At 42.5% G+C, this 26,450-nt stretch overlaps 1 protein-coding gene across 1 annotated transcript in view; it reads left to right on the top strand.

Annotated features, from left to right (window-relative positions):
* The window catches only part of LOC128515827 (ubiquitin-conjugating enzyme E2 E2-like), a 66,133-nt gene extending 48,062 nt beyond the window's left edge, over positions 1 to 18,071 (top strand). Inside the window, exons 4-6 of the mRNA XM_053490037.1 lie at positions 6,910 to 7,042; positions 10,082 to 10,229; positions 17,322 to 18,071. Coding sequence (XP_053346012.1) covers positions 6,910 to 7,042; positions 10,082 to 10,229; positions 17,322 to 17,419 — 379 coding nt within the window. The 3' untranslated portion in view covers positions 17,420 to 18,071. The remainder of the gene's footprint in view (positions 1 to 6,909; positions 7,043 to 10,081; positions 10,230 to 17,321) is intronic.
* Positions 18,072 to 26,450: the final 8,379 nt, after the last annotated feature.

The following is a 26,450-nucleotide window of genomic DNA, read 5'->3' as shown; positions in this document are numbered from 1 at the left end:
AATAGTTGCTGATTTTCAACCTGCGGTTACGGCTGTAATTCAGATCCCAGGTTTATATTAATGTGCTTATTCTAATATGGTATGGTTTCCATAGTAACGGCGCATCGGCAGGGACGGGTAATAACAAGTGGCTTGTGGAGTGTGTAACTCTGCTGATTTGCGATAATGCCGAGGATGAAGGAATTAATCATTCATTTGTCTCTGTGTATTTGAAGACAAGTGTTTAGACTGAGAAAGAAAGAGAAGAGTGTATGTGTGTGTGTATATATGTGTGTGTCTGTGTGTGTGTGGGCATGGTAGTGTTGGGGGTGTAACATGCAAAACACACACACACACACACACACACACACACACACACACACACACACACCCGCCTGAATGACAGCGTGTTTATTATTCTGGCTGGTGAGAACTGGAACGCAGCCCAGACTGCAGCTGACGCACTCTGAGGACATGAGCAGAGACCTCACTCTTTCTCTCTGTTTGTTTCACCTCTTGCTCGGTCTCACTCCCGTTTTTGTCTCATTCTCGTTAAGGTGTTGATTGGTGGGTGGGTGTGTCTACCTGTTTGTGAGCATGCGTGGTTTTGTGGGTGGGCATGTGTTGGTTTGTTTATAGGGCGGGTGGGCCTGTGTCGGTCTGTGGGTGGGCATGGTGTTTAATATTTTGAAGGTGGACATGTATTGGTTTGTGGGTGGGCGTATGTGGGTTTGTTCGTCTCTTTGTGGGCGTGTAGATTGTGGGTGGGCGTATGTAGATTTGTGTATGGGCGTGTGTCAGTTTATGGGTGGTGTTTTCTGGTTAAAAGCTGGGCATGTGTTGGTTTGTGGGTGGGCATGTGTAGGTTTATTAGAAGGCGTGTGCCGGTTTGTGGTCGGCATGTAGGTGGGCGTGGCTGGTTTGAGGGTGTGGACGTGTGTTGATTGGTAGGTGGGTGTGTCCACCTGTTTGTGAGCATGCGTGGTTTTGTGGGTGGGCATGGTTTGTTTATCGGTGGGTGGGCCTGTGTTGGTTTGTTTATAGGGTGGGGGGGCCTGTGTTGGTTTGTTTATAGGGTGGGGGGGCCTGTGTTGGTTTGTTTATTGGGTGGGTGGGCCTGTGTTGGTTTGTTTATTGGGTGGGTGGGCCTGTGTTGGTTTGTTTATAGGGTGGGTGGGCCTGTGTTGTTTTGTGGTTGGACGTGTGTTGGTTTTCGGAGGGTGTCGGCCAGTTTATGGGTGTTGTTCACTATTTTGTTGGTGGGCATGTATGGGTTTTTGGGTGGGCATATGTAGATTTATGTGTGGGCGTGTGTCAGTTTATGGGTGGTGTTTAGGTTTCTGATGGGCATGTGTTGGTTTGTGGGTAGGCGTGTGTTGGTTTTTTTTAGAGGGCGTGAGTCGGTTTGTAGGTTGGCATGTGGGTGGGCGGGTGCTGGTTTGAGGGTGGGCGGGTGCTCATTTATGGGTGTGCATGTATTGGTTTGTGATTGGCGTGTGGGTGGGCATGTATTGGTTTATGATTGGCGTGTGGGTGGGCGTGTGTCGGTTTATGGGCGGCCCTGTGTCTGTTTTTGTGCTGGCGTGTGTCGGTTTGCGGACGGCCCATTGTGAGTTTGTTGGTGGGTTTTTGCTGGATCGAAACTGGGCGTGTCTCACTTTGTGGGTGGGTTTGTGGGTGGGCCTGTCTGGGTCAAAATGCGTGCGTATTGGTTTGGGAGTTGGCTTTTTTGTGGGCGTGGGTGGGCTTGTGTTAATTGTTTTGTGGGCGAGTTGGTTGTGGGTGGGCGTTTAGTGGTTTAAAGGTGAGCATGTGTCAGCTTGTATGCGGTCAGCTTGTTTGTGTTGGTTTGTGGGTAGGTGTAAGTTTATTTGTTGATTCATGATTGTGGTTTTTTCAGTGTGTGTGTGTGTGTGTGGCCCTTTATAACAACAAAAAATCACCAAATTTACTCATAACCACATTATACATAACTTACTTAATTAGATTTGCATTAGTCCTAGAGATCTATAGAGGATCCTCTCAAGTGTGTGTGTGTGTGTGTGTGTGTGCGCACGCTGCACTGCTCTTACTCACATGTACAGTAATAATAAGAAGTAAATACTCCGTCTCACTTTCTCTTTACCAGAGGAGGGTTTCTGTGTATTTCGCTGTAATTCTTCATAAACCGGATGCTTATGAATTCACTTCTCCCCAGACCGTGATCTCTCAAGGCTTTAAACATTTTCATTTCTTTTTTTTTTTATTCCTTCCTCTGCCGTGACTAAAAATAGCAGCCAGGGACAGTTGTGAGAAAAGAACTAGGGTTAGGAGGGGATAAGAAAGAGAAAGAAAGTGAGAGAGAGACAGATGGCCGTAAAAAAACAAGAAGCGTTTAAAGGAAGAGGCAGAGGAGAGATGTCCTCATGCACGCTGTGATGTGCCACTTCCGTCGTGGTTTCTGGTTGTTTCTGTGTAGTGGGGAGCTTCAGGTAATGGAAACGCATGACTGATCTACTGTAAGCTTGTGCTTCTGGCTTCTTCTGGGTCTGGATTATGTGGTTGGAGGCAAATCGTTTTGTTCCATCTGTGCCGTTGAGTTGCGGTTTTCCAAACTAAAACTTGTATATTGTTCTTCCAAAGCACTTTAATCAGAAAACACAACGCTTCCTTTTTTCTGCTGACGGCGCCATCGGTCTACAACCAGCACTTCCTAAAATCAAGCCTTAAACATTCTCATTCTTCACTAGAAGAACTGATTCACTTACTTATTGTCGAACATGCACACAAATAGTGTTTTTCTGTTACAAAAGGAAGAAGGATACTCACTTTGAAGTTAAAAAGTAAAAGTGCTAAGCTTAAGAAGATCTAGATGTTGATGTACTGTAAGTGTCGCTTGTATTACATTTGGATACTACCCCTTAATATGAAGTCCAAGCTATCATCACTACCAGTAAATGCGTGGACTGGCCTTCAGGTTGTCTGTAGAAGGTCCTTAAAACTAAATACACCTGTTGAGTTCTTTAGGTCATCTTCAAGATTAGGGAAATTGGTCCTAAGGGTGATTAAAATTGTAACATTTTTAGGGATTTAATGGCTCATGAAGACGTCCCAAAGACTTGTCTTGGACTTGAGTAGGTCAATAGTCCTGAAAATGTTCATAAATTACTGGTTCTGAAGTTCTCCCAAGTAGGTTTTTAGTCTTAAAGACATTTTCAGTAGGGTTCTAGTTCTGAAGACATCCTTGATAGGTGACCGACCTTGAAGACATGCCCAGTAGGTCACTGACCTTGAAGACATGCCCAGTAGGTCACTGACCTTGAAGACATGCCCAGTAGGTCACTGACCTTGAAGACATGCCCAGTAGGTCACTGACCTTGAAGACATGCCCAGTAGGTCACTGACCTTGCAGACATGCCCAGTAGGTCACTGACCTTGCAGACATGTCCACTGGGTCACGGACCTTGCAGACATGTCCACTGGGTCACTGGTCTTAATGACATTCACAATAGGTTACTGGCCCTGAAGACGTCTTAAATGGATCACTAGTAATGAAGACGTCGCCAATGGGCCATTGGTCTTAAATACGTTCTCAAAAGGTCACTAGTCCTGAAGATGTCTTAAATGGGTCACTAGTTCTAAAGACATCTCCAATTGGCCATTGGTCTTGAAGACATCCCCAATAGGTTACTGGCCCTGAAGACGTCTTAAATGGATCACTAGTAATGAAGACGTCGCCAATGGGCCATTGGTCTTGAATACGTTCTCAAAAGGTCAATAGTCCTAAGAATGTCTTAAATGGGTCACTAGTCCTGAAGATGTCTTAAATGGGTCACTAGTTCTAAAGACATCTCCAATTGGCCATTGGTCTTGAAGACATCCTCAATAGGTCACTGGCCCTAAAGATGTTTTGCAGTCCTGCCTGTGCCTGCTTGATGCCAAGTCAACTAAAGTCTTGAAAAGAAGTAATGCACTACAGAGCTCAGGAACACCAGAAGAACACAGGGGGGAAAAAATCGGATCAAACACCCCCCATCATGAGGTAGGTATATCTGCGACAACAGTCAAAAGTCTTCACTAGAGTAAATACTGAAGTTTATAACAGGAGGTGAACCATTGGTAAGATTTAAGGTCAGATTACAAGTTACCAAACCTATCTAAAATGAAAACCTGGACAGACAAGACAAAGGTTTACATGTACTTGAATATGGAGTGAAGTGAAGGAACTGCTGAAGTACCACCTAATCTTATGGCATGGGTGGGTGAAGCAGTAGGACGTTTCTTTTTGAGGTCTTTATCTGCTCACAAACAGTTTAAAAACTCATTAGATGTTGAGCACGTGGACGATGACATGTGAAGTGTACGGTCCGAGACTTTGAGGCGACATCAAATGCATTGAGGATGTGCAACCATGTGACAAAAACTAGCAACTCTTTTATGATTATCATAAAAAGCCCCACGAATAAAAAAAAAAGTAGTAATTTGTACAACATTGGAACATTTCTTATTGTTTAAGTTGAGCCTCGGTACGCTTTAGTAGAGCTGAAATACGAATTTTGTTGAATTCTGTGACTTGCATTCTGAATATCACTACACAAAAGGACAGTTTAGCGCTCTTTCTTCCATCCTGTCTGCCTCATTTCCACCTCAGCCAGGCGTAAACACAACATTCCATTAAGGACTCGATTTGCATTTTTTAAATTTGTATAAAAAATGCTTGATGTATTGGCGGGGGAACGGGGTGCCATGCTGGGGTTCGGTTTGTTGGTTCGTTCGGGATAAAGCGTCGATGTTTTCGCGCTTGACCGCTGTTCTTGTTTCATCAGCATGGTTTTCACATGAACGAGAGAAAAAGAGAGAGAGCACAAAGTTCAGGCTTGGGTATTGGGCAGACATACAGATTCGAACACACTCGCGCACACACACACACACGGCAGGAAAAAAGAGAGATGTTGTGCCTGCCATCTCAAAAACGTCTCCAGATGTGCGGTGTGTAAAATGGCTGTGGTCAGTCGAAAGGTTCTCCGGGTAGCCTGCAGCGGCAGTGAGGGGCATCTGAAAAACCCCTTACACACATAAACACACACACACACACACACACACACACACACAAGGCTGTTAGTTTGTGTCTCTTTTCTAGCTCAAATTGAAAGAATAACAGATTGACAGAGAGCCCGGTAAGCTTGCTCCCATGTGCTGAAAATACAAAGTACTGTTACTTCCTGTCACACATGAACAGATTCATCCACATTTGATACACACACACACACACCCCTTTCCTCCTTTACTCTGTCTCTATCATTTCTTCCACTCCTTCTCCTTCCTTTTCTAGTTCTTTGTTCTTTTTATTTCCCCCCCTCTCTGTTATTAGTTCCTGTCTCATCTTTCCGTTCTCGTTATTCCTTTCCCTCACCCACTCATCTGTTCCCTTCTCTGCTCCACGTCCCCAGCCATTACACTAAGCTGCTGAAAAAGCGAGTTTGGATCGCGCTCAGCGTCTGTAGGAGGGAGGGAGGGGGGGACTGATAGAAAGGGCCGGGGCAGCTGGCCGAGTCGTGTTTTGGATCCAGAATAAGATCAGCTGCTCCCTGTGGTGAAGGGAGGAAGCGGGCAGTGAACAGTGGTGTCCTTCTGGTAGCAGCTGTCCAGCGCTGTTTGTGTTTCTGTGTGTGTGTTCGTTTTGTTATGAATAGCATGCAATGCGATGTTCAATTGACCGTGATTGTGTTTTTTATATATATATATAATAAAAATTCTGGCAGTGTTAGTCAGGCGACGTTGTGTCAAATGGAACGCGCATGATTAAACATTGTAGCAGCCCGAAGACTTCAACCAAACACGGGGTAATTACTGATACGTTAAGCGTGTATAATCTCAAATCTAAAGTTATTTTTTTTTCTCCTGAATTTATCCCCCATTTAGTCGTAGCCAATCCCCCGCCTCGTCTCTCTCTCTCTCTCTTTTAGTCCCATTAAGGCAACAACTACCAACCAGAGAGGGCGAGGTCTATCACTGCCCTTCATTTTATTTGCCACATAACGTTGCTGAGCCTAGACCCGACCCCAGATCATAACACTACGCATGATTGGTGTATCACTTCAGCCGCTTCCCTTCTTACCCATCACTCTGAAATGCGGTCAGTCTGAACTCAACTCATCTTTAAGTAAATTCTTAAAGAGCTTTTTTCCGGTTGAGTCTCACTAACAGGTGCTTTTCTTACGGACACAAAGCTGTTTAGACACAGTCCTGTGAGCTATTATGACAGTATAGAATCTCACGTTTACTATTAGGGGACTATTCTTTCTACATTCCTTTTGGTTTCACTTGATTGCTTTGGGGACGATGGAGGCTCAGGCTCTCGGGTCGGTGGTTCAAGCTCCATTTTTTGCTAGGTTGCCGCTGTTGGGCCCTCGAGCAAGGCCCTTAAGGCCCCTGTCTGCTCCTGGGGTGCCATAAAATTGGCTAACCCTGCGCTCTGATCTTGGCTTATTAACAAAGCTGAGATATGTGAAGTGCAGTAATGTATATGTAACTAATATGTGACAACTAAAAAATAATTTTTTTCTTATTTTTACATTTTTAATAGTATATCTAGCTAATAAAACATCTAGTTATCTAGCTATGATTTCTACTGTCCGTTGTTTATTTATAATTTTTTTTTTTTTTTATGATGCAACGTCACCAACATTGATGTAAAACATAGTGATTTCTGATTAATACGTATAGTAAAATGCCCCGGTGCTGTTATGCTCTAATATCACCTCTCATGGAATGCCTCGTGTCCCTTCCGATTACTCTGTCTTTAACTGGTATTGAAAATGTTTGTTTTTGTGTGTCGAACCAGTAGCCAATTTTTATTAGTCAGGGACTGGAGAATTAAAGAGACGTCGGATCACACGGCTCAACAAATGAGCGCTGATTTCTGATCTGTTCAACCTGTTGTTGTTTCAGCGCCGGCCCCAAAGGAGACAACATCTACGAGTGGAGGTCCACCATCCTGGGTCCTCCAGGCTCCGTGTACGAGGGAGGAGTCTTCTTCCTCGACATCGCCTTCACTCCAGACTACCCCTTCAAACCGCCCAAGGTGAGAACGAGCGAGAGAGAGAGAGGTTCATTTAAACAGCACTTTATTTAAAGCAGTTTAGGGAGAATGTTCACAGCTCACTCACTTTAAGATCTCGGACATCTGTGTGTGTGTGTGTGTGTGTGTGTGTGTGGTTTCTGACGCAGCAGTTCTTTGCCCGCTTGTTTTAATTCTGGTGTTTGCAGAATGCAGCCGAGAAGCAAACACGAGTCCTAGACGATGAGTTATTAAGGATTAAAACCACGTGTTTGTTGAACGCAGCACAAGCAAACACTAGCGTGTAGTTTTACACGGAGTCGTCCCGAGCAGCTGTCTCTCGCCGCCTTTATTTGTCGTCTCAAAGTCGGGCGGCTTTTAAAGTCGTTCGTTCTGTACGGTGTTTCGTTTCCTTTTAATCTGCAGGGTGTGGATTTCAGGCCCAATAAACAATGATCACAACTCCATAAACGAAGAGAATAGCACGAGAGAGAGAGAGAGAGAGATTAAAAGAAAAAGAGGAATAGAGAAGAGAAGAAATGGACAGGAGAGAGAATTAAAAAGAAGAAGAGAGAGATGGAGAAATGAAAAAGAGAAATGAAGAGAAGAAGAGAAATAGGGACGAGAGAGAGAGGGCACGGAGGATGAAAGAGAAGGAGAGAACAGAATAATGATGTGAGCAGAGAGAGCGAGAGATAAAGAAGGAAAGAAGCAAGAAAAATAAAACGATGGAGAGAGTGAGAATGGAAAGAATGGACAGGGAGAAATAAAGAGTGGAAGAGAAATGACTGAGGGAAATGGAGAAACAAAGAAAGGGGAGAAAGGATGGGGGGAAAACGAAATGGAGAGAAATGACAGAAAGCGAAAGAAAGAAAGACAGAGAGGACAGAATGGTTGATTTCTCTCTGCTCGTCACCCCTCCCCGTTTCTCATATTCGCTCATGTTCTTTCTTTCTCTCACGGTGAACTCTGAAACAGAAATGATCCGTGAGCACTTCCTGTCTCTCGTTCTTCCTGTAATATAAAATCTGACTCCTGTGAGCACGTACTCCACACGGCCTGACCTCACATCTCTCTCTCTCTCTCTCTCTCTTTATTTCTCTCTCCGCTGCACTCCATTTCTGCAGTTTCCCTCAGGATTAATAAAGATTTATCTTATCTCTTTACTTCCCCCCTCTCCTTCTCTTTATGTTCCTTTCTGTCACTACTCTTTTTCTCCTCCATATGTCTCTCTCTCTCTTCTCTCCTTCTTTTTTCCTTCTTTTTTCTCTACTATCCTTCTCCTTATTTCTCTTTCTCTCTCGTCTCCTTCTCTTTATTTCTCTTTCTCGTCTCCTTCTCCTTATTTCTCTCTCTCGTCTCCTTCTTCTTATTTCTATCTCTCTCATGTCTCCTTCTCCTTATTTCTCTCATCTCCTTCTCCTTATTTCTCTCTCTCATTCTCTCTCTCTCGTCTCCTTATTTCTCTCTCGCTCTCGTCTCCTTTTTCTCTCTCGCTCTTGCCTCCTTATTTCTCTCTCTCGTCTCCTTATTTCTCTCTCGCTCTCGTCTCCTTATTTCTCTCTCGCTCTCGTCTCCTTCTTATTTCTCTCTCTCTCTTCTCCTTATTTCTCTCTCTCTCGTCTCCTCCTCCTTATTTCTCTCTCGCTCTCGTCTCCTTCTCCTTATTTCTCTCTCTCGTCTCCTTCTTATTTCTCTCTCTCTCTTCTCCTTATTTCTCTCTCTCTCGTCCCCTCCTCCTTATTTCTCTCTCTCTCTCGTCTCCTCCTCCTTATTCCTCTCTTGCTATTCCGTGTCTGTTATTTCCGTGTCCTGGCGTGTTGATCATGGCTGTACAGCAGGAAGTAGTGAAAGCGAGGGGAAAGCCCTGGTATTTGCACAGTGATGAGTGATTAAGGACGAGAGATCAGAGCTGAGAGATCAGACTGGTTAGAAGACATCAGACCGTCAGAAGGGTTTCAGTCAAATCATTTTATTTCTAAACTGCCTCTCTTCTAATTATCCTTATAGTTTAGTTCTTCACAGCAGCAGCGGGCCTTTATAAAGCCAGCACTGACTCATTAATATGTGTGTGTGTGTGTGTGTGTGTGTGTGTATGCGTGCGTGCGTGTGTGTGTGTTTTCAAGGCCAATCTTGTATTTTTTTCCTCTTTCTTCTTCTGCAGAGTCTCGCTCTTTCTGTCTGTCTCTCTGTGTCATTCTGTCTCTCCCTGTGTCATTGTCTCTTTCTGTCTTTCTCTGTCTCTCTTTGGCTTTCTCTGTCTTTCTGTCTCTCTCATTGTCATTCTGTCCTCTCATTGTCATTCTGTCCTCTCATTGTCATTCTGTCTCTCTCTGTCTCTCTCATTGTCATTTTGTCTCTCTCTGTCTCTCTCATTGTCATTTTGTCTCTCTTTGTCTCTCTCTGTGTCATTCTGTCTCTCTCTGGTATTCCATATCTTTCGGTCTCTCTTTGGCTCTTTATCATTCTCTTTATCTCTGTCTATTTATCTGCATTTGCTGTCATTTGTCAACCCGTTTGTCTTACGCTTTTCTTTCTCTCTTTGGCACTTAGTGTCTTTCTCTTTGTTTTAATCTTTCTCTCCTTTCTCTGTTTTTCTGCCTCTCGTCCCTGCTCTCTCTGTCCACCCATATGTCTCTGTGTCTATTTCCATCTGCTGTTCTTCATCCCTCTATGTGTCTCTGCCTGTCTCAATCTGTTTATTATTCTGTTTTTTCCCCTCTCACCCTGTCTCTCTCTGTTTAAATTCCTTTCTCTCATTTCTTAATCTCTGTCTTTCTATTTTTGTTCATCTATCTTTCTGTCTATCTCTCAGTCCTTCCACCTGTCTAGCAGTCTGTCACTCTTTTTCTAATCCCTGTCACTTTCTGTATGCTTCTCTCTTTCCATCAGTCAGTGTGCTGTCTCTGTATCTCCTCTTGGTTTGCTTATCTCTCTGCTTCTGTCTCTTATCTCACTCTTTCTGCCTTTATTTCTCCTTAAACTGTCTCACTCTCTATGATTCCCGATCTCTCTCTCCGAGATGGTTTGTGGTCATTTGTCTCCCTGTTGCTCTCCTCCCAGGTGACGTTTCGTACCAGAATCTACCACTGCAACATTAACAGTCAGGGAGTGATCTGCCTGGACATCCTGAAGGACAACTGGAGCCCGGCGCTAACCATCTCCAAGGTGCTGCTCTCCATCTGCTCTCTCCTCACAGACTGCAACCCTGGTAAGACACGCAAGCCCTCCCCCTCAGGACGTCCCCGTTACCCTAACCGCCGTCCTCTTGTTATGTGTGAAAAATGTTCCTGCATCATCAGCTATTTTAAACCCTGAAGCTCAGTTTATCGAGAGCGTCTCTTAACCTCGGATTATTCAAACTGCGAGCTTGATATTGCGATTCCTGTGCAGTCCTTCGTCATGAACCGAAACAGAACGTGTGTAACAGGAGCCAAAAGCCTTGAACTGTTATTCACACTGTATTCGACTGCCATGCCGTAATCAGTCTGGTCTCACAGGCGAGTCGACATTCCAAGGCGTTCTCTCTGAAATGCATTTTAATCAGTGTTCTGACCTCAACCTGGTCGATTGTTCTGATGGCCTTGAGTACACGCCGTTGGTATGTGGATGAACTAAGCATAGAGTAATCCATTTTTATTAATAGGTCCGTGAGACGATGAGCAAGAGACAGTGCGTTCAGTCTATTTATGATCGATGCAGACTCATCACATGATTATTTACATCACAGTATTACAGTCACACAGACACAAGGAACGATGTCATATGACAGAAGTCACAGTAATGTACACAAAATAAACTTTTATCGTTATAATACACTGCTTGCATTAAGCAAAAAAAACAATTAAGAAGAACCCAGTTTCAGTTTGCTACAGAGCATCAAGATTGAACTTTGGAGCGATGAAAAAAGCTCATGTGGTCTGATGAGTCCAGATTGACCCTGTTCCAGAGTGATGAATAGCGTCAGGGTAGGAAGGTAAGCGCATGAAGCGATACGAGTCCACTATAAAAGCCTTTGGAGGCTTGTGTTATGATCTGGGGTTCCTTCAGTTGGCCAGGTCTAGAATCCGCAACGTTATGCGGCAATAATAATACGAATTCAGCTGACGACCTGAACGTACTGAATGACCAGGTTATCATCACATCTATGGTGTTTTTCTTTTCCGTGATGGCACCGATATATTCCAGGACTCGAAGTGCCGAAGGGGTTCCGTGAGCATGACGAATCATTTTCACACATGAACTGACCACCATCCAAGCTAAAACTGAATAAATGAAATCTTTCATGAATGAAATATTTCTTGCGAGTGTGCAGCTTTTTTTGGCCAGGCAGATTCCTAAAGCTTCTGTAATTTATCATATATCAGTATTAGTCATTCTTCCCAGGCGTAATGGACACCGTCTTATAGTCCGGGATTTGTTTTATTATTTAAACCTTTTGGATTTTAAACCAAAGCAAACAAACCAAATAAAAATCTGTCTCCATTTATAATGATTCGAAACGGGGTGACACGCTTAACAGGCTTATTTTTTCCATGTGCTATTTATTTGCATTGCATCAGTGCTGCCTTGAAATTATGTGGAAATGAGGAACCTGTGGCCATCTGTGTAAATAAGGACATGCTTATTAAAGCATCAGGCAGGGCTGATCAATATGTGAGGAAGGGAACAGTACAGAAACGTAGCATTAAAAACGGCTAGCCTGCTTACTTATGACAGTATGGCTTATACCTGGAGACAAATTAGAGCTGCGGGCTCTTCCTGGCCGCCAAATAAGAAGACAGTGTGGTCTCTGGCTCAGTTTCCACTATGTACTGGCAGCTTTACAGACTCGGGCATTAAAGAAATTGACCTGTGGCGGACTGTCCTTAGGATTAGCGAACAATTGGGGAATAGAGACTTATTGGGGACATGTCGAGGATTAGAGATATATTGGAGACATATTCAGGAGTAGAGCCCTATTTGGGACGTCTTCGGGAATAGAGCCCTATTTGGGACGTCTTCGGGAATAGAGCCCTATTTGGGACGTCTTCGGGAGTAGAGCCCTATTTGGGACGTCTTCGGGAGTAGAGCCCTATTTGGGACGTCTTCGGGAGTAGAGCCCTATTTGGGACATCTTCAGAGATCAATTGGGAATATCATTAGGATAAGAGACCTATTGTGGACATATTCAATATTAGAGATCTATTTGGGACATATTTAGGAGTAGAGACCTATTGCGGGCGTCTTTAGGAGTAGAGACATATTGCGGGCGTCTTTAGGAATAGAGACCTATTGCGGGCGTCTTTAGGAGTAGAGACCTATTGCGGGCGTCTTTAGGAGTAGAGACCTATTGCGGGCGTCTTTAGGAGTAGAGACCTATTGCGGGCGTCTTTAGGAGTAGAGACCTATTGCGGGCGTCTTTAGGAGTAGAGACCTATTGCGGGCGTCTTCAGGAGTAGAGACCTATTGGATACGTCTTCAGGAGTAAGACCTCCTTAGGAATAATGAACAATAGGTGATATATTTAGGAATAGAGACCTATAGGGTACATCTTCAGGACTATATGCCTAAGGAGACATAGTCAGGACTGGAGATCTATCTGGGCCGTGTTCAGGGTTAGCAATCCATTGGGGACCTTTTCAGGACAAGAAACATGTTGTGGATGTCTTCACTATTTGGGGATCTCATGCGGCTGTGTTCATGACTAGAAACCTCTTGGGGACGTCTTCAGTAACAGTTCCCTCCTAAAAATATTACCAACCCAGAGGTCTTTATGAGCAATTTCTTAATTGGTCCTCATACTGAGGTCTAGAAAATGACCTAAGGACCTCTCAAGGAGTCTTGAATTGAAGTAAAGATGACATGTTACTGCATGACTCATAATTTTTTTACTCTGGTGATTCCACTGTGCGGTCCTTTTACAATTGTTACTTGTCACAGTGTATGAAATGATCCCAATAAAACCTTGACAGGATTCTACAGTGTATACAATAGCGTGTCTTCTCCATGTCAGATGAAGATCCTAGATATACGATTTAAAGAAAATTACTATGCTCCAGCGCCATACTGGTGCACAGACACACAGGGCGGGTTTGTTGCTCTTTGGCTGGAAAGCATTAAATAGTTTCATGTTATCGTAACAGTAAAAAGACAATGATCTATGTGATAATGAGCTAGTCACACACACACATAAGCTGTAATATCTTCCTCTGTTTTTTTTATGTCGCTTCCCTTTTTGACACATCATGACCTAACTGTGATGAGACACACTGTCTGCTGCGACAAGTCAACAAACCGCTCTTCCTGTTAATCTTATGTGTAGTATTTATGTTTCGCCCTCACCACCAGCGTATTTGTAGTCGCCCAGTGAGTAGTGTCTAATCCTATGCTGTCGTTCTATTGGTGGGTTAGTGGCTAAGTGTCATAGCAACGGTCTCACACTTTGAGATTCTTCTGACACTTTTTCGTTGCCTGACTTGAGTCAGTGTGGCTTTAGCTTCAGCTAAGCATGTCTCGCTCCAAGTCCACCGATCTTTACGCACAACCATGATTGTGTTTGCAACCAGTAATCATACAGTGTGAAGCTGATTGAACTGTGACAGTAGTTAACCCCGTTATTGCTTTTTTAGCCTGTTTGTGTTATTTAGCCCACATAAGAAAACTAAATAGATCAAAGCTGTAGCTCTAGAGTTATAAATATCATCATGAGTAAATAGGGATGGGGGGGGGATGGTTAAAGCATTGGACTACTGATCAGAAGGTCCAAGGTTCAAATCCCAGGACCACCAACTTGAAAATGTTTGGTCCCTTAACCCTTAACTGCTCAGATATATACCAAGATAAAAATGTAAGTCGCTCTGTAAATGAAAATAAATATATTCTAAAGATTTAAGAATGACCTCCATTTCCGTGCTTTTGCATTCTCCAGTCTCTTCAAGCACTATAGAAGATGTGTTGGCGGTTATACAAAAGCACTAAATCAAGGGGTGCCAACAATTCTGACGTTCTTTTTTTTTTTTTTTTATGTTTACCGTTAGTGTTTACATTTGTCATAATTTTAATGAAGCAGTGGTGTTTCAAAGGGCTGAGGCACTGAGTTACTGATCGGAAGGTCGGAGGTTCGAGTCCCAGCTCCACCAGGTTGCCATTTCTGGGCCCTTAACCCTGTCTCCTCCAGCGGCGCTTTCCCATGGCTGACCCTACGCCCTGACCGCAGTTACGCTAAGATATGCGAAGAAAGAATTTCACTGTGCAGTAATGTATACGTGACAAATAAAGGCTTAACAATGTGAGATTAAGCTAATTAACAAGAATAAAGTTTCTTTATAGTCTCCTTTTTAACCTTGTCTTTACCAAATACTTTTGCAGCTGACTGAATTCAGTCTATCAAACGCTTTTATTCAGGCTTATTTTAACAATCTGAATGAATTCCAGAAATAACATTCATATGAATGCCATCAGTCAAATTTAGATCAAGGTATATATGGATATAATTAATATTGCGCTGAGCTGCTCAGATGCCTCAAATTTACTCCACAAGTACCAGACGGCCAGAGGAGGGAAAAAAAACCAGCATGAAAAAATAAACAAATGGGAGTCAAATTTAGGTGCAGTAACTTGCAACAAGCAGGAAATGGGTTTATTGCTGGAATTTGTATCTTTACCCAGTAGCTTTGAGCTATAGATACTTGAGCTAAGGAACTTAAAATAGTGACTAATGGGAGATGTTTAATGCATTATTTGTGTGTTTGTCTCTCAAAAGCTGTAATACTGGGAGAAGAGTGAACTGTTCAAGGTGTAGACTCGCATGCTAACACAGTCCAGGTCATTTTTGACAGATTAGATTAGAAAATGCAATGAGAAAACATATCAGGGAGGAAAAAACCACTCAATAAAAATCGATAGATTTGTTTTGTAAGCTGTATTTTAAGTAGCTAGGGTTAGCAGGCTAGCTAGCACCTATCAGTACAAGATATAGAATATTTTGGAACATTAAAGAATTTTCATTTTTTACTTACGTTCTCAGATTTGCTGTACTGTAAGAGTACACCGGTTTGGACCGGTTTATTATATAAATGTCTACTGATTTATCCTTCATAGCCGCGCGATCGATCCCTGAGGGATAGCACACGGAACAACGTGTTACAAAACTAGCCTGCAGTGGCGATTTTCTACCAGAGAGGGCGACGTTCTTAAATCTTAGTCTGTGTAGCTGATCTTTATGAGGCAGTTAAGTATGTATTTGTAATTCATAAACTTCTTTACCAGGAATGGATGTTTGGTTCTTGAAAGGAATTATGGAATGCCTTTCCCTGAAAGAAATAGTCACAACGCGAAATAACACAAATAAGGTCTGTGCTGATAAAAATCGGACAGCGTTGTAGCAGGCAAATGGCGTCTCCCGAAGAGGGAGTGATGTATTCATTTTCGCGTACATGTCGAATGTTTAGGCGCAGGAACACTCCCCCGTTCCCTTTTCACCCTTTATTCACAGGGAATAGGCTTTCAAATACGCAGCGTTGAATAGAAACATCTACCCCCCCTCCCCCCCACGCTGCACGCCTGTTCCCCCTGAAGGTGCTATTCATGGAGAAAAGATCAATGAGACACAGCTTATTAAAGAGGGCCCAGGGTGCAACGACAGTTAATTAACCCTCACAGGCCTGTCGTTCCTCCGTCACACACACACACACACACACACCCCCGCAGAACTGTATTGTGCTGCCGAGAAGCCACGTTCGTGCACCTTTGATTTTGAGGGCAGTGATTAGTGGTGTGGATTTGGCTGGGGGAAGCTGATCTGATTGTATTTATCATGAGGTTCCCACAATGTGGAGTTTGTTTGCCCAGCCTCTTCATGAGTGTAAGGAGAGTCTTGGAATACTCCAGAGACTCTTAAAGAAGTTACGCACCATCGCAACAAACACCTTAACATATTCCTTACTTGGGATGAAGCTCTATTTGTTCCTTTCCAGTTTTTTTTCTTGCTTATTTGTCACAATTAAATCATCAATCAGACCATCAAACAGATTTTAATATCACTCAGAGATCACTCGAGTAAATACAAAATGCAGTTTTTAAATGCTGATTTTATTTATTGAGGGAGGAAAAATAATCTGTCCAAAACTACCTGGCCGTATGTAAAAAAGTAATTGCCCCCTAAACCAAGTAACAACTGCTTAAGGTTCCATCAAGTATAGAAAGTCATCCAGGTCCTGAAGCTGGACCATCACACTACCACCACCATGTTTGACTGTTGGTATGATGTTCTTTTTATGAATTGAACTTCTAAAAAGTTACTTTTTTCGTCTCATCAGTTCAGAGAATATTTGCCCTAAATATTGGGGATCATCAAATTATATATATAAAAAAAAAAATTGGGCAAATGTAAGATTGTAGACATTTTGGTCAGCAGTTGCTTTCATCTTGGAACGCTCCCACGAATGCCATTTTTGCCCAGTCTCTTTCTTGATTGTTGAATCATGAACCCTGATCTTAACTGAGGCAAGTGAGGCCTGCAGTTGTTTAGTGGCCTGTTTGTGCTCTTGGAGGAGTAATTTTGTTAGGCTGGCCACTCCTGAGAAGGTTTACCCCTATTCCAATTTTCCTCCAGTTGTGGATAATGGCTCTTATCGTGGGTCGCTGGAGTCTCGAAGCCATAGAAATGAAATTACACAACATGATGTGTTGCTTATTGAGATCTTTTAGTCTGATTTCAGACAGGTTCTAGTCAAGTGATTTCTTGATTCAACACACCTGGCAGTAATCAGGCCTGAGTGTGTCAGGTAAAATTTAATTCCTTATTTAGCAAGGGTGGATTACATACATATTTATGATTCATGACAAACAATGTTACACAACAAATTAACATCACTAGTATTAAATCAAATTAAAAACAGTCAGAAAACAAACATTCAAAAAGCGGTTCTTTAATCGGTTCTTTGGTTCATCAACACCATATTGATGAGAGGTAGATCAGGCCAGATGAGAATGGCCCAAGAAGGCTGTAACAACTCGGGTAAAACTATGGTAAGCAGAAAAGCATCTCAGAACACACAACACATTTAAAAGCACAAGTGGACGGACTAAAACAACTGGAGCTCACACCAGCTTCCACTTCTTTTAGCCGAGAAGAGGAACCGAGGCTACAGTGGGCACAGGATGAGAAAAATGATCAGAAACTGTCGTTCCAATCTTCAGCTGGCGTAACCGTTACCATTGCATTGCATGTGCATTTACTACGTTCCTAATGCAGCACGGATTTCAGCAGCTTTGAGCTACACCTGAGCTAACGTTACTTCCTTGTTCTTCTCCTCCACAGCCGACCCTCTGGTGGGAAGCATCGCCACACAATACCTGACCAACAGAGCAGAGCACGACAGGATAGCCAAACAGTGGACCAAGCGCTACGCCACATAGACCTTCCTACGCTGCTTCAAAGCTCCGTCCCTTCCCGTATCCTGACGACCCTTATCCCACAACGAACTGTCCTTCGTTTTCTTGTTGACTTGAAAGCTTTTTTTATACAGTGTATGCATAATAAGAGCAAGCTGATCAGGATTGTACTTTTTTTTTTTTCTTTTCTTTTTTTTTTTTTTTCAATACACTGAATGTTGGCATGGTCATCAAAAGCTGTATTATTTGTAATGTTATATTGCTGTTATGACCGTTCTGCTATTTTTTTCGCATCATTCAGAAGTGACCAGAGTGCACTTCATATCCAGCAGGCTCGACACGGACGGCCATCATCACCGAGCGAGTGGAAGGCGAAATGATCACTGAATAGTTTTTTTTTTTCTTCCCTTTTTTTTTTTTTTTTTTTATGAAGCGGACATTCTTTCCCCCCATAAACGATTGTTTTAACTCGGCTCCCCTTTCTGTTAAGTTGTATATGTGGAACACTATGGCACTGGCCAGTTTATCTTGAAACGTCTCGTAAAAGTTCAGCAGCCTGAAGCTTGCCCTCGCGCAGCCGACGGCGGATTGTTGTAAAATGCACATTGTGAGAGAAAATTCATTCGACTGATTCCCTGTAAGTAACTGAGTGAATAAATGATGTGTTGAGTTGAAACATGGTCTGTTCGGTCTGGTTTGTGTGGCTGGTCTGATGTAACACTTAACCTCTCTCCTTCCTTGCCCAAGGTTTTGTCACCATGTTTTGTCTTTGTATTTTTATTAAATCTTGAAGTGAATGCGTTTCACCAGATATTTTGATAATCTTGTAATCAACTACAACAGATCTCACCACACTTTCATGCATAACATAAAAAAAAAATGTAATTATGAAGAAGTAAATGAACCGCAAGTGAAAGCTGCGTTCACAATGTTGTGTATTTGGCACCTGGATGATTTCCATAGACGGACAAACTACAAGGGGTGTTCAAGTCAAACTGGCACTTATGATTGTTCGAGTCAAAGTGCTTGGATACCATCAAAGTAGAAAGTTTTTTTGTTGTTGTTGTTTTGTTTTTTTAATCAGACTGCCTGCTTCACGTCTGAAACCCTGGCCTCCCAGGAACTCCTTAAATGTCCCAAAACATGTGGAAATGCCTTGGAATGAGGTCAGGACTGTACATCAATGCAGCAATCGCTCCCAGCTCAGGTGTTCCACTCGCTAAAGGTTTTCAGGAGCAACCTCAGTGGGCGCGTCCTTGTCAGCCGGGATCGTCATTCACGGAAGTACGGCCTTCTTTTAAACGTTTGCCCCGTTCAAATGTTGTACTGCAGCTAAAAGTATTATCGCCGTACTGTTTTTGAAGTCTTCTGCAAACTGCAATCGGTTCTACCAGTAGTTTCATCACTAGTCCTGGTTTCACTCGAACGCCCCTCTTTTGTGACCTGCCAGTACAGCTCGACCTATTCCCAGCATTTTAACGTCCTCATGTTTTATTATTTATTTATATACTTCCAGCAAGTTTAATTTTAGCACCCGATCTGCTTTTGAGTTTCATAGCACCTCCTGCAGTACCGGAGCCCTGGTACGCCACATCCGATGCAGAGTATGTAATCTAAGCTCGCACACATGGTTTTGTTTTGTCTTCGTGAGGCCCTCCGAGACAAAAAGTGTCCCAAGGTGTTAGAATGTGCTGCAATGAACAAAACCACGTGTAAAGAGCGTTTAAGTGCAGCAACAGAAAAACACCACGGCAAAACACCTTCAGAGGTCTTGTGGATGTCCATGTCTGACTTGTTATCTGGAGAGCATGAGGTTGAATCCCAGTGATTCTACAAACTTGTGTCTAAAAGAGCAACATTGCCTGGTTCTCCTCTTACCAACCAGGAATGGACTAAGACTAAATTAAGGAGAAAATCACTTCGTAATGATGATTTTAAAATACAGAAATATCATAATGGGTTAACAAGCAAATGACACGATGTATCTGCAGGCCCTCTTGGGGATGTTTAAACGGCTTCGTTTGCCGTGTGAGGGGAATTTCCCTTCCTAAAACCTTTCTCCTAGTTTGAGTCATCCGCCAAGAATACACGCAGTATCAAGAACTAAACGTTCTCTCTTAGGACTGCGTTTACATTGATGCATCTGGTACACAAACAACGCAAAATCCAACCCAGTAGTCTGGCACCTTTAATGAAATTTTTAAAGATGGTGCAGTTATTTTAATATTCAAATGACTCGAGAAAGTTGGCGATCCAGGAGGTTCTTGTACATCTTCGGGTTTATACTGTACTGTACTTCCGTTTTTGTTTTGTTTCACTTGAGACGTCTTGACAGTTTCTCGGTAGTGTCCCTGAGATGGCGAAACAGTAATTCCGATGATTTGAATATGGGTTTGTGGTCATTATCTTACAGAGCGATCAATTTACAACCAAGTGTTAACTTGTAAAAGGCTTTCAGCAGACGCCCTCATCCAGATCGACTTACCTTTATCCTATTATACATCTGAGCAGACTTGGGTCTTGCTCAAGGGCCCAATAAGCGGTGTGGGGTTTGAACCCATGACCTTCTGATACTTAAACACACAGCTTTTCATATTGAACTAGTTTTCCTTTTGTAGCTCATCCTCAAAAGTTTGAATTGTTTGAAGTTCAATGCTTTCTAGTCATGCTGGTTGAGTTGAGTTGAAAGTTGAGGCAGTGCAGTTTGTCACTTGCTCTCTAGAGAGGCTGTAAACATCTCATTAGAGAGATTGCATCTACTCGTACATCCTCTTCCTGACAACTTTTCAAGCCTTGCAAACGTTTAAAACCATTTCTTATGGACATGATTGTCTTAACTTGTTTGGGATTTTAGAGGATTTTAAATTCCTCTACCTGACTACCAGTGACTATTTCTCTCTTCTATGTTGTTCCTCAAGAGGATGAAAGGCAAAGGGAACAACATGATCAAAGGAAATAACAGATTCGATGGAGACTGAATACACCATAGTTTAATTATTGTTGAGCATAACATAAACGTTTGACCGGTTTCCTGGTTTTCTGGTTTCCTCCCACCTCATCAAAAAAAATCAGTAGGTGGACTGGTTCCTCTAACTTGCTTCTTGATGTAAAGAAATGTTTGACACTTTGGACGGGTTTCCAATCCTTACCTGCATCCATTGTTCCCAGAATGGACCCCTGATTCTGCAACTACCATTCTCCAAGATAAAGCTTTTACTACAGATAAAAGATTGAATTAATAAACACCACCTGAGTTCGAATCCTAATGATGGCACAGCCATCCATTGCTAGGAGGCTGTCAGGAAAACCTTTTTCCAAGGACACAATGGTTCTCTAAATGGAGGTCTTTGAACATTCTGCACGTTTTGTTTGTATTATTACATTCAAGTAGAAGAATATTATATAGAATGACTGTATACAGTACAGATGTTAAAACATACGCGATAATAGGAATAAACTTGCTTAATAGATCTTCCGCAACTTCTAATGTACAGTATGTTATAAGAGATAAAAGTGACAATCTTGTTGTTTTTTAACTGTGATGAGTGGTTTATGTATTTGTAGGGTGTTCAAGTCAAACCAGGACTTTTGATTGTCGAGTATAACATCAGAACTGATTCTGAAACGCTGGCCTCCCAGGAACTCCTTTGAAGGCCCAAACATCTGGAAATGTGGCATTAACTCCCAGCCGTGTCCCTGTAACGTGTACAGTAAGTGGTGCTGGTGAATGATTGTGTGTTCAGTTCCCACAGACAGTTCTCTCTTCTGCAAGTTGACGACAAGTTACCCGTCGGATCTACTCGTTAAATGTTCACAGGAACGACTGCAGCGGGCTCTGGGTCACCTTGGCCGGGATCGTCCTTCATGGATGTACTGCCTTCTTTAAAACATTTGCACCATTTAAATTTCTTACCGCGGCTGATTCTTATCACTGTACCGTGCTTGAAGTCTTCTGTTAATAGCAATCGGTCTCAAGACGTGTCCAAAAAGTGTTAATGTTCCAGCTGAAATACAGCTCGCTTTATGAATTCTATTTCGACCCTGGCGGCACGGTGGTGTAGTGGTTAGCACTGTCGCCTTGCATCTCCAGGGTCCGGGTTCGATTCCCGTCTCTGTGTGCATGTTCTCCATGTGCTGGGTGGGTTTCCTCCCACAATCTAATGACATGCAGATTAGGCTAACTGGTGTTCCCAAATTGCCTACAGTGTGTTGAATGAGTGTTTGTATGTGTGTGCACCCTGCGATGGATTGGCACCCTGTCCGTCCGGGGTGTACAAGTCTCCTGAGATAGGCTCCAGGCCCCCGCATGTGTAATTACAGGATAAAGCGGTATAGACGATAAATGAGTTGGCGTTTTGAGCCCTGGAAATGTATTTTTCTAGCCAATCAGAACACCGAACATGTGACTTCCCTAAAAACGGTGCCCAGAAGAGTCGAGCCAGAGGACAGGCTATGTAAATTGTTCCTGGGATTTCTTTCTGCATGCCTGAAATTATGTCATACCAGGTGGGAAATTTGAATGCCATATTCAACAAAAAAAACAAAAACAAGAGATGTTTTTTTTCCCTTATATTCGTTCTGTACATATAGAAAAGTACATTTTACATAATAAGTGCAAGCCAAGTGTATGTTTTATACTGATAAAGCAAATTCTTTTATGTACAGTGTAACTCCTAAAGGCCTGCAGATTTTTACATGCTGATCTCAGGAGTTGGAATTTTGACAGGAGTGTCAACAATTTTTGTCCCTGGCGGGCAGTGCCAGGTGTGAAATGCCCAGGTGTGCCCTCTAATTGAATGCAGCATTATTCCTTCCAGAAGAACGTGACAGTCTGGAAATAAAGACATCACCTACGTGATATTTTCCAGAATGATGTTGTACCCTGTACGGTTACGCGCTATCACACTGGGATTACAACACACTTATGGAGTAATAACCAGGACCGTCCAGCAAGCCATGAGGACTGGTTTGAGAAAGACCGACTCTGAACAGACATCACATTTCTCAGGTGCTTTCTCGAGCCAGGTGCTTCATATGCGCTATAAACAACTCGTCTGCTACATGTAATGCTAGCAGACAGCGAGACAGGCAGGAAACAGATTGATTGACTGCTCCGTGCATGTGTGTGTGTGTAACAGAGCGGAAAGCCCTTGAAACCCATCCTGTTACAAATGCAAAGATCTTTGATGGTGGTGGGGGAGAATGAGCATGAGCGGTGGCAGAGGTATCGGTAAATAGGGCAGTTCATGCAGTGGCAAAACCAAGGCTTCAAGCTTAGTCAGAAAGAGCAAAGTGAAGGGAGTTACAAACACCATCCATGTCGGTTGTTTACAATGCAAACGTTTTGAGATTAGTGGCACGAAAGAGCTTCACATGCTTGAGAGTGCAATTCTCTTAATTACATGTCAATGCAAATACGATTGGTTTTGTATTCAGGAACACTTTCATCTTACATTTTAGGTCTAATGATCCTGAATACAGTCTCTGTATTATAACGAATGAATATACACCACCAGTCGAAAGTTTGGACACACCTTTCAATTCCAGTCTTTCCTGATTAGTATTTCTTTCTACATTGTAAAACAATGCTGAAGGCGTCTAAAATAGACAATAATTTCTTTTAATCTGCTACTTACGCTCTGTAAATCCTTCATAACGGCTCTAATCTGAGGTGCTGGTTGTTAATTGCTAATTTCTGATGTAACTGGTGACTCTAAATGAACTTCCCCTCTGCAGCAGAAGTAGGTTTTGGTCTTGCTTTCCTGGGAAGGTCTTAATACAATACGTCTTTATAGTAATTATAAAATATGAAAATGCCAAGCGTAAAACATGATGGGAAAAGCACTTTTGTGTGTGTGTGTGTGTGTGTGTTTTGACCTAAATAGAGCTTGGGGTTAAATCCTCTTTCAGAGGATCTCTGTTGTTGCCTTTAACCATATCCTGTTTCCGCAGGGTATACATCTGAGGTTACACTCATATACAATCTCGTCATCATCCATTAGAACACAAATTGGGTTCTGGATAGAAAAAGAAGAAAAAAAAAACACAAGGACTCAAAAAGTAAGCAAATTAGGGCCTTGAAACAAAGTGCTTCAAACACAACTGTAATGTAAATTTTTAAATATTTACATTATAAGCTATTTGGGCACTGTCTATGGAAGAAGCCTTGCTTAGAAGCACTTAAAAGCATGAAATGGGTTGAAAATCACTTTTGGTCACACTTTTTGGCCTCATCAGCATGTTTGCAGCAAAAGGGGCCTAAGTGTGTGTGAGGTCGAGCACCGGATACCCCCCTGCCAAATATGGCAATGTGTCATTAATGCTGTGGGGCTGTTACGTGGCTTGTGGCTCAGGGGCTCACGTAATGACTGATGGACTACAAAGATATATCTAAACTTGAAGTCTGGTTACTTCTACCAGGAGGTTACGACTTTGCCTTGAATAAAGGTTTAAATCTTAGTCTCTGGATGTAAACCTGGAAATAAATCAAATAAGAAAGTACAAACTTGAGAATGTAAGGGAGCACGAACACACTCAAACACTCACACACATACCCACTATGGCAATTTAAAGTACCCAGTGGAAACCCAGAAAGCACATGGAGACTCCACAAACAAAGACCTGAAGGCAGGACTTGAACCCCTGACCCTGAAGGTGCGAGGCCACAGTGCTAAGGAGAGACTCCATAATAGAAAATATATTAATAAAATAATGTCAAGTTCCTCTAGTCATAAATTCAGAAGCAAGTGACCAGTGTTTAGTGCAGTGAAGCTGCACATTGGAACCATTATGCACTTCTCATCTCAAGCCATACTGAATTATGTTGATCTTCTTCCTGCATGGAAACCTTTCTGCACCTTCATATATAACTACTGTATATACAGGGTGGGTGAAAAGTAACTAGGCATTCAAAATTGGTAATTAAGTCTATATTTCTAATACAAATTGTGCATGCACTTGTCCTCCAGTGTGCGAGACCTTGTCCTGTACATCTCCTCCTTTGCGTAGGAAAAAACTAACATGGAGTGAGATCTGGACTTCTTGGAGACCGTTCATAAGGTCGTCCTAGCCAACATTCTGGGAATTTGCTGAAGGACTTGGAGCCACAGATGAGGAGAACATAGGAGGTTCTAAGCAAAATCCCAAATGACTTCCTTCAGAAACCTGTGCTTTCCATCCCCGGCCATTTGAGGAAACGTGTTGACGCCTCCGTTGCCTAGGTTGAAATTTTCTTCAATTTTTCTATGTAATAAAGTACATAGGAATACTGTATACTGTAGCCTTAGTAGCAGCAATTCAGAAATTGTTTGCTCTTTACCAGCATGCAGCACCTGGAAAAGATGGTCTACCAGTTTGACCAGCTCAGCCTGTATTTTAGCAGCTGGTAGCTTGTCAGATTAATCTGGGGTTGTCAGGAGGGCAAATAAATAAATGATTGTATAAATAAATTAATAGTATAACACACATATAGCTGAAAACTGTTGTAGAAATCAAAAAACACTCATATGTCCAAAAGTATGCGGACGCCTGACCATCCCATCCATAAGTGCCCATTTTAACACCACTATCATTGCTGTTATAATAATCCTTAATCTTCTGTAGTTCACAGCGTGGTTGTAGAGATTTGTCACTCAATAGTGCAGGACTGTTCAGTTTGAGCCTCCAATAACGAAAGTCGACTTTATATAACTTAAACACCTCTATTGTTATATTGAACTTCCAGCCTCCTAACACACATCATGTCTGCTGATCAAGCCCTGCTATCCGTTCTCACCCAAGTGAGTATGGGTTCCTTACAAGATATATTCCCATTCCCGCTATCTTGCCATCGATGCACTCGGCTTGCTCATTAGGGACATTAAGTTATGAAGATTACCTCACACATTTCATACTCATTTCTCTAATTTTCTTTTTTGCTTCTGTAAAGCTGCTTTGTGACGAAGACCACTGTTAAAAGTGCTATATAAATAAAACTGAATTGAATTTAATTTAATCCGTGTTTTTTGAATGAAGTCAGAGCCTGATGCTGGGAGAAAAGACCTGGGGTTCAATTGGTGATCTGGTGCACCCCAAAGGTGTGTAGTAGGGTTGAGGTCAGGGCTCTGTACAGGACGTTCTTCTACATTATTGATTCTAAACCCAAGTTCAATTTAATTAAATTAAATTCTATTTTATTTGTATAGCGCTTTTAGCAATTGTAATTCCTGCAAAGCAGCTTTACACAATCAAAATAATTATTTAAGTTTGTATAAAATGTTAATATGTATGAATCAAAATGGTCAGTTTGTCCCTGGTGAGCAAGCCGAGGGTGACAGTGGCAAGGAAAAACTCCCTGAGATGGTAATAGGAAGAAACCTTGAGAGGAACCAGACTCAACAGGGAACCCATCCTCATTTGGGTGAAACAGAAAGCAGTAAATAATCTGCATTTATACAGTGTGTTAGGTGGCAGGCAGTTCAGCTATAATAGGTGATGTTAATTGATGTTAATATGGAGTCCAGGTAGTTATTGAAGACCTAGGTAGACTTGTAGGAAGTTCCAGTCCTGAACTATCGAACTGTCAAGTCCCCAGAGAAACAGTTGCCAACACCAGCCAAGGCCAGAACCATCTTCTAGGTAGAGAGAATCATCCCCATCCCAAAGAGACACACGGGGCATCCATGTGACGAGATATTCAGACAGAAGCGGGGCACCAGGATGGGTCAGACAGGTCCGGAGGGCAGAGGAAGTCTGGATCACTGGCAGCTCAGGAACGACATGCACAACAAGTTGTGTTGGAAACATTACAATTTTTTCTCAGCTCCTCTAACACACCAAATCCTCCAGGATCATGTCTTTATGGACCGTGCTTTGTGCACAGGGGTATCGTCATGCTGGAACAGGTTTGGGCCTATTAGGTCCAAAGACATTCAATACAACTGTGTTTAGGGAAGAACCTCGTATGAACTTGATGGTTAGGTGTCCACATACTTTTGGTCATATTGTATGTTATATAAAAGTTAAATGTTCCTGACGAAGGAGTAACGATAATTATTATTATTATTTTAACTATGAA

Source organism: Clarias gariepinus, chromosome 28 (assembly GCF_024256425.1).
Source record: "Clarias gariepinus isolate MV-2021 ecotype Netherlands chromosome 28, CGAR_prim_01v2, whole genome shotgun sequence".
In the NCBI taxonomy this organism is placed as follows: domain Eukaryota; kingdom Metazoa; phylum Chordata; class Actinopteri; order Siluriformes; family Clariidae; genus Clarias; species Clarias gariepinus.
Note: the sequence above shows the minus strand (reverse complement) of the source record. Positions and strands in the feature narration are given on the sequence as shown.